This window comes from Arvicola amphibius, chromosome 15, assembly GCF_903992535.2.
Source record: "Arvicola amphibius chromosome 15, mArvAmp1.2, whole genome shotgun sequence".
Lineage (NCBI taxonomy): Eukaryota > Metazoa > Chordata > Mammalia > Rodentia > Cricetidae > Arvicola > Arvicola amphibius.
Genome location: NC_052061.1, coordinates 50,245,118 through 50,260,770, shown reverse-complemented (window position 1 = coordinate 50,260,770; position 15,653 = coordinate 50,245,118). Strand labels below are relative to the sequence as shown.

At 47.4% G+C, this 15,653-nt stretch overlaps 1 protein-coding gene across 1 annotated transcript in view; it reads right to left on the bottom strand.

The window, feature by feature from the left end:
- Galnt2 (polypeptide N-acetylgalactosaminyltransferase 2) overlaps positions 1–15,653 on the bottom strand; it is a 120,748-nt gene that overhangs the window by 45,367 nt on the left and 59,728 nt on the right. The window contains exon 2 of the mRNA XM_038313125.2: positions 10,670–10,763. Within this exon, the coding sequence (XP_038169053.1) occupies positions 10,670–10,763 (94 nt within the window). The remainder of the gene's footprint in view (positions 1–10,669; positions 10,764–15,653) is intronic.

The window sequence follows — 15,653 nt, the reverse complement described above, 5'->3', positions numbered from 1 at the left end:
CTACAAGAATAAATGTTTGGACTATTGGGGTCCAAAACCAACGGCAGAGAAGCCACGGGGAGACGGTACTGAAGCGCCCAGAGGCAGCGGAGGCGGCAGTAGAGCACTCTAGCCCCTCCAGACTGGGCCTCCAGGAGAAGGTGAAGACGGCAGGAGGAAAGGGGGTGCCAGAGTCATTCCAACCAGGGTGCTGCCGGTTCTTTTGGTTGGCTGGTTTTTAAGGTAGTATCTCATGCAGCCCAGGCTGTCCTCACACTCACTAGGCAGCTGAAGATGATCTCACCTCCTGATCCTCCTGCTACCATGCTCAGCTCTACCTCACTAAAACCATTACCTACTCATGTCTGTCCTCCCCACGAGGAGGGTCCTACGCTGCTAAATACCACTGGGCTAGGGGACTCATTATTCATCCCTGCAACTTCCTGTGCATCCAGCACACCCAAACATGCTTCCCCTCTGAATCCCACTACTACAGCAGAATCACTGGACATCTGGAGAGGGACACACTCCCATAGTGTAGAAAATACCACACCCTAAAAAAAGGTATTTCCACAGCCTCTTGTGAGGCCTCCTTGGGGTCCTCTCTGCAGCTGTCAGGATGCTTGGCCTTCTGGAGAAGTGAGGAGTGTGATCATCAGACACCCCCATGACAGACAGGACGCAGACGACCCTCATGTACATGCCTTTTCCTGGGGAGAAGGTCGCTAGAATCGCCGGTGCACTGTACTCCCACACATACATTTATTAGTTTTGCTTGAACTCCTTACCGTTGGCATCTTCCCTGCAGTTCAGACTCCTATTGTGGTCACAGCGAGTGTTTTATGTGGTACATCAGGCCATGCAATTGCAGGGCACCTCATAGCCTTGCCTCGGTGTCAGAGGCACGAGTCACATGCTGGCATTATGCGAGATCCATGGGCATAGATGAGCACAGCAGGCTCATGCCTAGCCCCACTGAAGTGTTCATGTTCTGAGGGTGGGGGAGACAGACTAAGGAGCCATATATAACCCTGGGGACCAGAAAGCCCCACAGAAGGTCTATCTGAGCTGAGGCCAGAAGCACCTGCGACACCTCAATGAATAAACTACTCTGCAGCAGCTCTTCCCTCTGACCGTGACCATCTCCAGCTGGACACACAGATCCCACCTTGTATGACAGGGACACTCCCTAGGGCACAATGCCACAGGGCTAGAGCATGACTACCTTTCGAAAAGCATGGTAGGATGTGGGAATGCCATGGGGCCTGCAGATGTTTCCGACTGTGACACGCACGTCCCGAATCAGAAGTGGCGAGGCCTTCATACAAACGGCTAGAGCCTGACAGTGTAACCCTGGCCTCGCTAAAGCTTGACAGTGTAACCCTGGCCTCGCTAAAGCCTAACAGTGTAACCCTGGCCTCGCTAGAGGAAAGGCGCAGTGCAGCCAGTACTTTCATGCGGGTGCGACATAAAATTGACTTCATCATCTAATAATGGTTCAAAACCCGTAATCTGAAAAACACTGGGCTCCAGAGCATCACAGAAATTGGTCAGTATCATGCAGAATTGTTAGGTTGGAGACTCCTGGGGCGGAGACAGTGGAAAGCAGAGGAAGAAAGCTCAGGGGAATATGCTCCAGTCTGGCCTGTCCCCAAGCCTCCACTCCATCCTGGCCCATGCCCTCTAAGCCCAGCCCAGTCCACACAGACAGGCAGGCAGCCAGGTGCAGAGAGCTGAGCACTAGGCAGCTCAAGCCACAGGAAAGAACACTGAACTGAATCCTGATATTCACAGAACACCTGTACTCATAACAGATTAAAATTTCAGCTTTGGAAATTACAAGTTTCAGAAAACAAAACAAAACAAAAACCCATCAACTTTGTGATAGGCTAAGAAAGAGGCTCATGGCAAAGGCTCCAGTCATCAGTGAGAGCCCTGCTCCCACGCAGCCCACCTCGAGCTGATGGAAAAGCGTGAGGCTCCATTTCACAGGAGGCAGCAGGAGCTGGTGTCATCACCAAAGATGACAACAAGATAAAGTGCACATCCAGAGAGTGTGAGAACCACAGAGCACGTCACCCAAGCCAGCTGTGGAGCAGGTGCTCACTGGGCAGCGCTAGGAAAACACTCACCAGCAGCTTTGCTTAGGAGTGGACTTCTCAAAGGCATGGCCTTCAAGCGGAGCTGTGTGCTCTAGTGCATGCTGAGACCAGCCACAAAAGCGAGGTGCAGAGTGACCCACGAACAGGGTGAGCTGTCTGAGACTAAACTGACTGGTCTGGAACAGGAAGGGCTGGCATGTCTTTACCCACACCCCAGGTAGTCCTAGGCTCCCTGCCCCTCTAGAAATGGTATTTAACCAGTTGAAGGTCTTCTGGAGAGCATTGGCCCATGTGGGTTCCCATTGACTCTGTATTGCTCCAGTCTTCCATTCCCCCATAAGATAGAATCCAGAACTCTGTGGCCAGCCCCAGTCACCTGTTGGCTCTTACTCTCAGCATCCTAGGTGCCCAACATGTCACAAACCCCTGCCTCTACTGCTTCACTCCTGGGGTCTCATACTGGACAAAGCTGCCTGAAGCTAAGTATCAAACTTGTCAAATCCTAGGCCTGACCTGGAAGAGCACAGCTTCACACTGGCTCTCGCTCTCCTGCTGCAACACGCCGGGGAAGACCTCCAACTGGCAGCCAGAAAACAGCAAGTCTATAACCAAACCTCGGGTTCTTCAGGATGAAAACAACCGCTACCTATACAGCCCTTTCTAACGTCATCCCCAGGGACCAGAGATGGAGAAGGGGTAGTCTTCCTCTCCTGCCCACTCCCTGCTGGTCAGTCCCTGATGGCCAGTAGTGGCAATCTGGAGGAAGAGCTGGGATAACAACAAGAGGACGCATGAGTGCTCCTTGCCCATCATTCCCAACCCACAGCCTGCATCATGAAAACTACAGCTCAGAGTCAGGAGAGGATGAGTCAGTGGACATGGATCACCATGCCCTTGGGAGACGAGGACGGATGAGTCGGTGTGGACCCCGAGAGGGGACCCTAGGGATGGTACTGTGAAGATGCTATCCTCCACCTTTGTCTCTGGCCCATTCTATCGCCTACACTGTCCTGTCCTAGCCACTGCCTTCCCTGACTCCTGGCTGTACCACCCTCCGGCCACTATCTCTTCCTCCACTCTTTTCCCCACAGATGATGTCCCCAGGCTTCCCCTGACATTCCAGCTGCACTAGGTCGGCCTGTGTTTTGGACTGCAGCTGTGTTTTGGGCTGCAGTTTTAGACTGGCTGGGCTCCAGAGAGGCCTCTCTATCCCAGATCCTCCTGGGAGGCTCATGAGTCACTCCTCATGGCTGCAATCCTTGGGTTCCCAGTTCAGTTCAAGAAACTTCCCATATCACCTGCGCTTGGGCAGGAGCACTCACAGGTCTGCTTCACACGGGGCAGAAGCCCTGGGACGCTATCCACCCAGCTCAGGGCTTGGGTGACCAGGACAGAGGACTCCTCAGCACCAGAGAGCTCATGTCAGGTTTCTAACAACTCATCTATAAATGAATTTGAAAAGATCACAGAGCTTCTTAATCAAAATGTGCCAGCCTCCATATGACTCATATCAATACATTTTACTTAAAATAATGTAGATTTCTTTCTTAAAATTTCTGTTTTTACTAAACCCCATACCTGAAAGAATAATTGCATCAATCTATACAAAGTTTTCATACCAACATGGCCTGGTGCATGTTTGGAACAGGCACCGAGAGACACATGTACATGCTCTTAAGAGGCTTCAGGGAGCAAGGACAGGGTACCTGACACATGCTCCTGAGGATGGGTGCACATCTGTCACCACAGGTGTCTGGGCTCTGAGTTCTGCACAGATGTGAGCCCCCCCAGGATGTGGACTCTCCAGCACAGCCTACTCAAGCACACTGGATAGAATGCTTGGCCAGAGTAGAACCACCTTCGCCTGGGACAGCATAGGAGGGGGCCTGCAATAACCCACAGACAGACACCTGTGCCCACGAAGATCCTAAACTCCAAGGTTGACCTCAAACTGAACCTATTACTCCTGCTTGAAAGAAAAACCTCATGATGTCCCTGCTCTAAGTGCCGAGCACAAAAGAGAAGTCCAGGAGGACAAGGCCAGCACTGCGGCAAACAAGCCTGCTTCCACAAGGAAGAATGTGAATGGTGAATGCTATTACTGCTCAGTAGCTGGTATGGAGGAAATCTCGCTGCACTATGAAAAACTTCTCTTGAAATAAAGCATCCTAAAACAACTCATTATTAGGGATGAAAAAGCAGAAAATTCAAAGCAATGAAAAGTAATTTATCAATAAATCTATGGAATTGCCAGATGTTACAGGACACAGAATTTCTTTAGAATTATCGATGCTATCAAATGAGCAGTTTCAAACAGCAATGAACAGAAGCAGCTGCTCTACATTCATGAGGTTTATGCCCAGCTCCAAATCCTCATGGATGAATCTTCTAAGAGCTCTTCTCTGAATTGTACAGGGTTTTTTGTTTGTTTGTTTGTTTGTTTGTTTTTGTTTGTGGGATAAAGTCTCACTATGTAGCAAAGCTTAGCCTGCAGTCTTTTTTTCCTCCTAAGCCCATTGCGAAGCAATCACAGTTACTGCAGGATCCACACCCAATGCTGCCTCCACCCACTTCAGGCATCATCACCCAGGGCAATGCTAATCCACCAGTATCTTTGAAAGCCCTGCTCCCAGAGGAGAATCCCTTGGGAGTAGGGCAGAGGGCAGAGGACGCCTTACTGTGGACATTCTACTTCTGCAGGAGTGTGGGCTGTGGCAGTTTCTGGTGTGCAAATAGGTGGTTCTGGGAGCTTGGTGGCTCCTCAGTTCTGTGAGGGCACCTAGCAGTTATGGGCGTAGGCAGAATGACTGCCTAACACCAAAGCTGGAGGGCAACAGAAGAAAGTAAAACTATAGAATACAATTTTTTTTCATGAACATATACAAAAATACTTAATGAAATATTAGCAAATAAAACACAGGAATATACAAAAAGAATTCCATTTCACAGATGGGAATTATAATAGTTATTTATGGTTGTATGGACAAATAAAAATCAAAGAAACACATACATGACCATATCAAACAATGCAGACAGGGTCCCTGACAAAACCCAACACTTCGTGACAGAAACTCTCAGCAAACTAAGTCAACAAAGAATGTCTGAAAGAAATCCATAGCTCAGATACGAGACACTCAACAGTCTCACTGATGAGAAACAAGGAAAAGGACCATCCCCTTTCATGCTGCCCCAGAAGTCCTAGTTAACGTAGTAAGACAGGAAAGGGGACTAAAAGTTCCAGGGACTGGAAAGAAATAAACCACTGTTGTCAAATGCCATGCTTACCTATGCATAAAGAAAGAAAGAACAACAAAAACAGAATGTCTGGAAGCAATTTCAGCAAGACAGTAAGACATGAAATTAATTAATAGACAAAGTTGCACTGCTGCATATCAGCAAAGAAAAGGTGGAATCTGAAGTGAGAAACACACTATCATCTACATTGGCATTCCCCAAAATGAATCATACACTTAAATCTAACCAACTATGTAAGAGAACTACATAAAAGAAAACTACAACGCTCTGATGAAAGATACCAGAAAAAAAAAAGATAAACGGCCATATATTTTATGTCTGCAGATAGGGGACACGATGCTGTCAAATGCCACTTCTCTCAGCTTGATCCACAGATTCAACGTGATACCCAATCAAAATCTCAGTAAGCTATTTTGTGGCTATTAGCAAACAGACTATTTCAAGAGAGAGAAGAGCCAGAAGGGCCACTGCTATCCTGAAAGAGAAAAATGAAGACAGAGGACTGATCTCACCCAAATTTAAGACCTTTATAAAGTTGTAGTAATTCTGGTTTTGGTTAAAAAAAAAAAAAACCCACAAATACATCAACTGATCTGAATAAAAAGCCAGAAATACACGCACAGAATCAGTTGACTTTTGACAAGGAAAAATAGCAGAAAAAATAAACTTCTTTCCACTTTTTCTTTCTTTTCGGATGCTGGAGACAAGCATCTTCATTAAGGATGCTACCAAAATTTTGGCAAACATTTCAAAGCAGATTTGTAAACATAGTGCCTCCCTTTTCAGCCACAGCACTTTGAAGAGATGATAGAAGACAACACAACTTGAGCCAACATTAGCCTGAAATCCTTATATTTGATCACAACTTCATGGTAAGACAAGTGAGAGTTTAGGTCGGTGTTAAGAGATAAACTCCCCGCAAGGGAGGTTTGTGCTGTCTGCTGGATCACAGTATGCTATGATGAATACATCCACTTGTTTTTATATTCCTGGTATCCAGGATTTAAAAAAGTCTTTAACTATAAATTTAATGTGGGAAACAGCTTCTTTGCAAATCTCTATCAAAAAACACTTGATGACAGTATAAAAACAGATTACCTACACATTTAGTTCCTCATTTTTCCACAAAATTATTAAGCTGCTTCATTTTTTTATAACATATCAAATTTTGCCTAGCATTAATCAATCTGACACTGTTGAAATGGAAATGCTTGCCTTCCACAGCAGGAGAAGCGACAGAAACAAACAGCGCCGACAGCCTACAATAACGCTCGTCTGTTGTTGAACCTGAGCGTCCCGCCTACTGAGGAAGGAGCTCACATACACATCAGCTCTGCAGATATACAAGCTGAACATACATGTTCTGACATTCTGATGCTGGGAGGCCACAGCATGCTTTCCATGGCTGGGAGCTGGAAGCAGTGTAACTACTGATTAGCCACACAAAAACACCTTAAGGCAGCCATTGCAATGCAGGTTTAATGGACAGGGCAGATCTAACACTCAAGAGCCAGTCAGCCCCGATGCATGTATGTGAATAGAAAACCATGCAACTTTCTATTTTTTAACCCTCCAGAAAAATGTTTTGATTTTTTTTATTTTGTGCAAATGTTTAAATATTCTACCATTTAAGGCAGAGTTTGCATTTAAAAAGGTTAGAAAATAGGCTTATGTTTATCCAAATGCATTCACCTTGCACATTAATTACTGCTTTGTTTTGTTCTAAACACATGCAGTTCCTGAGTGTGGGCATCACATCCCTGATATCTAAAAAAAGTCATCTCAAATAACAATACCAGCTTTCAAGGGAAAACTGATTTTACACAGATACTGGATGTCCAATATCTAAAATATTGCTTCTATTAACAAACACGTTTGGGTGGAGAGGGGAGGCCAGGGAAAAAGGCAGCTTCAAAATTCAGGGAAGCAAAGTAAAATGAAGGGAAAAAAGTAACTCAAGTTTACTAATACTGAAGCTTCCAACAAGCAAAGTTCCATCTTTTAGAATCTAGAGCAATGGTTCTCAACCTGTGAGTCATGGCCCCTTTGGGGGCTGAATGATTCTTCCATAGGGGTCACGTATCAGATATTTACATTATAATTCATAACAGTAGTAAAGTTAGCTATGTAGTAACAACAAAAATAATTCATGGCTGGGGGTCAGCACATGAAGAATTGTATGAATGCCGCAGCACTAGGCAGGCTGAGAGCACTGCTCTGGAGCGGCCCATCGAGGACTGTAAACAGACCACACCTCTGGTCCAAGCAGAGTCCCAGTGCCGTGACTCTGCCTGCTGTTGGTCAGATTCACCGATTAGTCTCTGGATGTGAGCCGGCTTGTTATGAAGACAATGCCATCTATAGTTTTCTTCATGGTAGTGGAGGCAATGCAACCTTCTTTAATGTCTTCACTGGGATTTGGACTGGAGTTACTCAGCTTGTCAGTCTCTTCTCTCTGGAGGTCTTCGTCCTTCTCCGTGCTCTCAAGGCCATATGTCTCCTCCCCCCTTCCTGAGACAGGGTTTCTCTGTGTACCCCTGGCTGTACTGGAGCTCACTCTGTACACCAGGCTGGCCTCACACTCAAGAGATCTGCCTGCCTTTGCCTCCTGAGTGCTGGGATTAAAGATGTGCCACCACCGCCCAGTGAAAAAGTAAATCTTCCACAAGTGGACAGCCATAAACAAACTAACACAGGAGTTTAGACAGGCACCTCCATCCATAAACAAAACAACACGGGAGTCTAGAAAGGTTAATACAGTAGTGTAGGCAGGCACCTCCATCCATAAACAAATCAATACAGAAGTCTAGACAGGCACCTCCATCTGTAAACAAACCAACATGGGAGTCTAGGCAGGCACCTCCATCTGTAAACAAATCAATACAGGACTCTAGACAGGCACCTCCATCTCCTCACAAAAACTAACTCAAATGAGAACATAGACATAAATAAGATTCTAGAAAGTAACACAAAAAAATTTTCAGATCCTGCTGTCTTTAGTCTCCTTCACAGCTGCTTACCAATCCCTGTATCCGAAAAGTGCACCAAACCCCGCAGAGGAGAGTCCCTGCTCTGCTGACCTCACGGGTGGTCTGGTGCACATCCTGCTTCATGACCTTTTCCTTGCTCTAATTATAAATTCTCAGAGTCTCTCCCATGGTGGGACATGCCATGTGCCTAGGCTATGGTCACTTACATTTGACTCAGACTTAGCCACTGCTTATTCCCTTTGAGACAAGCTATGTTTTGCATTTATCATTATTTATACAATAGTTTTAGTCACAATTAACAAAAATTGGAAGCAACTACGACACCATTCCACAAGTGAATGCAAAATTAAACTGTGTTATATCTAGGCAATGAACTATTACTCAATGATAAAAATTAACCAGTTAGGGCTGGAGAGATGGCTCAGTGGTTAAAATGTTTTTGCTCTGGTAGAACCCTGGAGTTGAGTTCCCGGAACCCACATCAAGTGGTTTACAAGACCAAAGACCTGACACCTTCTTCTGGCCTCTAGAGATATCCACATGCATGTACATAAACACACCTACACACACACATACACACAAACACACCCACACAAAGAAGGGGATAAGCCTAAAGAAAAGAAATTAGCCATTAAGCCATAAGAAGACACGAAGGAGCTTGCGCGTATTAGTGAGTCAAGTCGGATCTGTAGACTCTGATGATAGGCCACCCCAGAAGAGGCAGTGCTGGGAGCCAGTGAGAGGACCTGTGGCTCGGTAGGGGCGAGGAGAGGGAGGGAGTGCAGACAGAGCACAAGCAGTTTCCAGGACAGTCACTCTGCCCTGACAGTCAATGACTCTGCCACACATCTGTCAGAACTCGAGAGATGGGGCAAGTGGATGAGAGCACCGTACAATCATGAGGAACCACACATTAGGCCTGCACTGTGTACCTCCAGCCCCAAGAGGGCAGAGACTGAGCGACCACTAGGGCTTGCTGAGAAAAAGGGGTCCCTCGTTCAAGGAAAAGACCCTGCCTCGAATGAACAAGTTGAGAATGACAGATGACACCCAGTTATCTCTTCTGGCCATAGCCCATGCACTTAATTCCTTCCCTATGTGTATATATGTCGCACGCCACCCACCCACCCACGTCTTTAAAAACACAAACAAACAACTCACAGAATGTGCCCTATCACTAGAATGACCCTCACTGTGGACTTCGGTGGTGACCCTGAGCTAATGTAGGTCATGGCTTGTTCCCAGTGCCCCAGTGTGGTAAGAATATAGAGAAGAGGGGAGGTAAATGCTATGAGACAATGCACTTGTACAATGTAAAGATTTGTCACTTGTATTGGTTTAATATAATGCTGATTGGCCAGTGGCCAGGCAGGAAGTACAGGTGGGGCAACCAGACTAGGAGAATTCTGGGAAGTGGAAAGGTTGAGACACAGTTGTCACCCAGACACAGGAACTAAGAGGAGAATGCCTCACTGAGAAAAGGTACCACATGGCTAAACACAAATAAGAATTATGGGTTAACTTAAGTTGTAAGAGGTAGTTAGTAATAAGCCTGAATAATATGCCGAACAGTTTACAATTAATACAAGCCCCTCTGTGTTTCTTTGGGACTGAATGGACAGCTATGGGCCAGCGGGACAGAAACTCCTGTCTACAAGTGGATGTGTGGCATAGGAATATTCTGGATCTTTTGGCAATTTTGCTAACAACCTAAAACTCCTTGATGATGTGGGATTCCCCTCTGTATGCTGTGAATACCGTTGGTTGGGTCTATGGCAGAGCTATAGGGGTACAGAGCCGGGGTGGGGTGGGGGAATCTAAACTGAACTCTGGGAGAAAGAAAGGTGGAGTCAGGAGAAGCCATGTAGCCCCACGAGAGACAGATGCCGGTCGGAACTTTAGCAGGTAAGCCACAGCCACATGGCAACACACAGATTAATAGAAATGAGTTAAATTAATATGTAAGAGTTAGCCAATAAGAAGCTAGAGCTAATGGGCCAACCAGTGATTTAAATAATACAGTTTCTGTGTGATTATTTCAGGGCTAAGCAGCCAGGAACCAACAAGCAGCCTGCTGCTACACCTTAAGAAAAAATTAAGTCTATTTAAAATTTTTTCATGAACTAAAACTTCAAATCCTGTGTTTATACTTTATTCGTCCTCTTTCAATAGAGTCTGCTGATCACCCACCAATGTCCTGACTGGAAAAGCAAAAGTGTGGTCTTGGGGAGTGTCCAGGTGCTTAAGGGATTCACTCTCTGCCCCAAGCCACTGCTCCTAACACTACGCTCAGGCCGTTCAGTTAGGAGGTTACAGAAGCTTGGCTCGGTCCAGATACAGTACCTGGAGGGAGGGTCTCCACACTCTGGGCTCTGTCATCTCCATTGCTGTGGTGAAGGTCTTTCTTTTTAATGGAGTCGATGTCGTTCCAGTCATCCTGGGAAAACAGAGACACTGAGTAAGTTGTCTGCTGGCTCACCTTCACCCACTTCAGAGGCTGTGTCTCATGATGCCGTCACCCTGGGGGACTCAACAGTAAGCAGGGAGTGCTCCTGGCATAGAATCATCTTCACAAGCACCCAGAAGTCTGGACTACACTCTAGGGAGAGAGTGGGAGGCGATCTCTGTGGGAACACACTTGTACTTCCCTCTGGCTGTGACCTGATCACACACCAATAGAAAGATCACTCAGAATTCTGGAATCCCAGGCTCTGTGGTGAGTACCACAGCAACTATGTGCTGAGCACAACACTGTCATGGTGGACAAGTCATGGGACTAAGGTAGGCCCTGGGAAATCTAGAAGGTTTGGGTCTCTGAGCTCCTAATACGTCAGAGGACACATTAATCCTACTGATGGTAAACCAAAAGCTCACAGGGGACTCCAGGGAGCCAGCCTTCAGAGCAAGACATAAGCTCTGGTGGAAATTATTCCACCCATATGGGCAAGCAATTGACTGTCATTTATCAATATTAAATCAAACTAAACAACAGCTTTGCAGCCACACAGCTTAATGCATTTTCCACCCACTTCAGTCTGATTTCTGCAAATAAAAAGTGCTTCTGTGTATAACCCAGATAGGAAAACTCCCTGGGCCCAGCCTTGGGGAAGACCACTTCTGGAGCAGACAAAGATGCTAGGCAGTGGGAACCTTCCCTGCAGCCCCGCCTGCTCTCCAGTAGCCACACTCCTTGGACTGCCTGCTGTGTGTGCTTGCTGTGTTGTGCTTGCTGTGCTGTGTGTGCTGTGCTATGTGCTTGCTGTGTTGTGTGTGCTTGCTGTGTTGTGTGTGCTTGCTGTGCTGTACTGTGCTGTACTGTGCTGTGTGACTCTAAGGAAGATTTCCTTGAGCTTTGGTGAACATATTCTTGCCAAACATTACTTGTCCTGCCCATAATCTGCCTTTAAGGGAAGTCATCCTGTCTTTGGCCCCTCCTCTCTCTGTAGTCTTTCCTTCCTCCCATGGCTTCTGCAGTGCACTGATATGGCTGGGTTTATCACGGGAAGGGCATGTGGAGGTGAGGGGAGGGGGATGACAGACACCCTGACCCCCCCTTGCTCCAAACCATGTCCCGAGCCAGCCCTGCTCAGCAAAGCTTCTTTCTCAGCCTCCACTGGCTCCCAGAACTTTTTGCTCCACATGGCAACAATGTTTTCACACTCATCTGGACCCTATTTACAAATTTTCTTGGGGCCAGAAGATTCTAAAACGATACTTGTAATCAGCTCTTCTGATTATTGGATTATAAATAAACTTTCAACCCACCACTGGTGATGATTATGCAGTGACCCTTGAAACGCAGCGGCCTGCGCTAACTACAGCTCTGCAGTAAAGAGAACCATCAGAAACTAAAGCAGCCAGCTATGGCACTTCAGGGTTGCACAGTGCCATCTTTTAATTAAGCGTCCATTTCTATTTCATAGCTGGTTTGTCAGATTTTATGACTAATAATGCTTCCCCCTACCAGGGCCTCCGCCCTCTCACACAGTCTGGCTGCTGGGTCAAGCTATTTCACCTTGAATAAAACCGAATGCTGATGCTGTCTCTGGAGCTGGTGGCTCCAGTCAAATCCCAGTCTGTGGCTGTCACATGACCAACACAGCCAGGTCAACTATCATCGTTTTGGTTTTTCTTCTTCCCAAAATACACTTTCTTCCCACCCATCCCCCAACTTCCCCATCTACTGTGTCTACCAGAACCCTAATTCTGGAGGTGGGGATCAGCAGAGTGAAAGGTGGGAGTATGTAGAACAGACAGCTCAAGGCACTGGTGGGGGTGGGGCCTAGAGAGGGCTCTGTCAGGGAACAGCTATCATGCGCCCCACCCCTAACCCTCTAGTGAAGTAAGTCACCAGGGGCTCATTCTGAACATGTCATTAAAACGCAAAAATATTTTTCTGAGGGTCAAACAGGACTGCTTTGTAGTGGACTTCCACTCAAAATTCCCAACAGTGAGAAGGAGGAGGAGGGCAGGAGAGGGCAGGAGGAGCCACAGCCTGGCTATCCCCACAGAGGGACCGTCTATGCAGGCACTGAGAACACTGTGAATATAGCCATCACCAACCGTACTGTCAAAGACCAAGTTGAGGCACATTCTGAACCCAGAGTCCAGAGGGCTAGAATCCAGGCTAGGGCATCTACCGTGCCACCTTCTAAATGAGGTAGTTTCCCTCTCCATCAGATAAACCACTATAATGAAGGGATATTGTGGAAACTTCTTCAGCCAATAGCTTTTAAGATACCAGCCCACTTTGGGCATGGTCTCATGTACTGTAAGTGCAGGTGAAAAGCGTGTGCCCCCTCTTTTTTTCTGGATCTGGTTCCAGGTTCCAGTTCCCAGCTCATGCAGGGGACTGCAGATTCCCTCTCTCCTTCAAGCCTATAAGCTATGGGTTCAACAGGCACAAATGGTCTCCCCCCACCCATGCTGTATGAACTTGGGCAAGAGCAGAGAACCAGCAAGCACTCTGGGAGGGCTCTGTGTACAGACGTAGGTTTCAGAGAAACCTGAGGGAGGGGAAGAGGAGGGATAGGGAGGGGCTCAGGCATGGGCGGCCCCCAACATGAAGCAGAAGACAAGGTACACAAAGGCACCTTGAAGTTGTTCTAAAAACTCTTTGAAGAGGCCAGGCCAAGTGGTCAGGATACAGATGCAGTATAAAGAAGGTCACACTGGACAAGTAAGTCTAGGACTGAGAGACGAAGGTCGAGTCTCACCAGGAACAAAGAGATCAGAGGTGGCACCAAGAACCCAACTGAACACCCTGGACTAGTGAGTGAGGCAGGTGGCTCTGGTCCGGAAGCGAGGCGCACCTGTGAAGCCCTGAAGGAGGAATCTGGAAAATGGGTGGAGTTCAGGGACACGTATATCATCCATGCTGCCCTCAAGAGGAGACCACAGGGGGGTGAAAGTGGAGCATGAAGTCAGCGCTGACAGAAGCAGAGCTGAGTCCTAGCTCAGAGCCTGAGCCCAAGCCTGGGGTTCTAGGCAGGGCCCAGTCAGTGATAATAAAGTCTCACTAGCACTGAACTTCAAAACTGGGAGGCTGGGTGAGCTACCATGACCTCCTGTGGCCCAGGTTTTCTGTCACTGGTGGCCTTTTACACGAGCTACTTATTCACAAGTACAGCGTGTAGCATGCAAGACCTGCAGTTCCTCTGTGGTCACAAGTACCGTTCACATCCCTTTGGTGTGTCCTTGGCAGTGTGGTGAATGCTTGATGGTGAATGTAGCTAGGCAACACGCTCCTCCACCGGTCTGCCATGACACTTTTAGCTAGGCAACACGCTCCTCCACCGGTCTGCCATGACACTTTAAGGCTCCTCACATCTACAGCATTAACAGCACACCTAACCCACCAGCACTGTTCTAATATGAAAATGTGCTAATGTCACCACGTGGTGATGCCCTGTGCTCAGGGCGCTTGTGTCCACGCTGGGGAGCAGGCGCTGTGCTTCTCCTTCTGCTTAGTGGTGGGTATATGCCTGTGAGGTGGGAGCAGGAACCACATGGTTTGTGCCATGTTTGTAACAGGCATAAAAATATCCCTCTGAAGAAAAGAGAAAATAAACAGGCTCTTTGAAATCTCCCCTCCTGAAACACATTTAGTCAATGTTAAATCATCTCCATTACTAGACCATATGTCAGGCACAGAACAAGTCCCCCAAAATACTCCTGAAGGTCGGGTTCCTCAATGTCACCTGTCAGCATCACTGAGAGACTATTTGGTAGTTGTCACCAAGGCTGATCAGAGCAGCAACACTTGCGTTTATAAAAAGCCAGGTTTCCAGATTCTGAAAGAGGCACTTACTCAGACTTGGAGCTCCATACCCACTGAGGGGCCATTCAGCCAGAAGCCAGGCTCTCAGAGCATATCAGACCACACCTCCCACAGCCAAGCTCTTGCACCAAGGGACCCAGAGGGACTCAGGGACTATTGGCTGCTTCTAATTCCTTGGGGTGGGTGTTCTACCACGGTGGAGCGGAAGAAAAACCACAGGTTCTCCCAGACAGGGGGAAGCACCTGCTGCTCACTGTGTCAGGGCCTCACTTTGACTGGGAGCTACTTTTCTTGCTGTGACCAAATACCCATAAGCAGTTTTAGTGGATGCAGTCCACCATGGCAGGGAAGGCATGGCTGGGACACCTGTGCTAGGGGTGACAAGAACAGAGGCCACCTGTTCACACCTTCCCAGGGAGCAGACACGGGACACAAAGAAAGGCTAGGTTGTATTCCCCAGGGCTGCACTGTAGAGATGCACTTCACCACACACAATGGAAAATAGTGAATCTTCCGGTCTCACCATGAAGAGATGGCACTGGGACACATCTGAGGAACAGTAAGTGCCCACACCAGTCTTCTGAGCCCACACAGTCAGCCCAGAGCCTTTACTGGGATAACAGCCAAAACATATCAAAGTGTAGGAATCAGGAGAGGAAGGGAAGTGAAAAACTGAGTTCTTAGTCTTAGTTCCAGTGTCTGGTCCTAGTCAATCATACCATGAAGGCGGGACCTGGCTGGGGTCTAAGTGGTCCCAGGTAGCTTTGGGATGCTGCTTCACCCTTATGCTCAGTGCACTGACCAGCTTGTGGAGCTCTGTCCTGCTCAGATGGGCAGAGGATAAGATTCTACTGTGACATCTGAGTTAGTGTGCTTTATAATCATACACTCAGTTAACCACAAACAACAGGCACATCGTGTCAAAGGTCATCTGTGCATTTGTTTTACTGCGTGTGCTCACAGGAAAGCTGCTGAGGAATAACATGGGCGCTGATCCTCTGGAGTACTGCACCAGCTCCACCATGTAACCTTTCTCACATACACTAA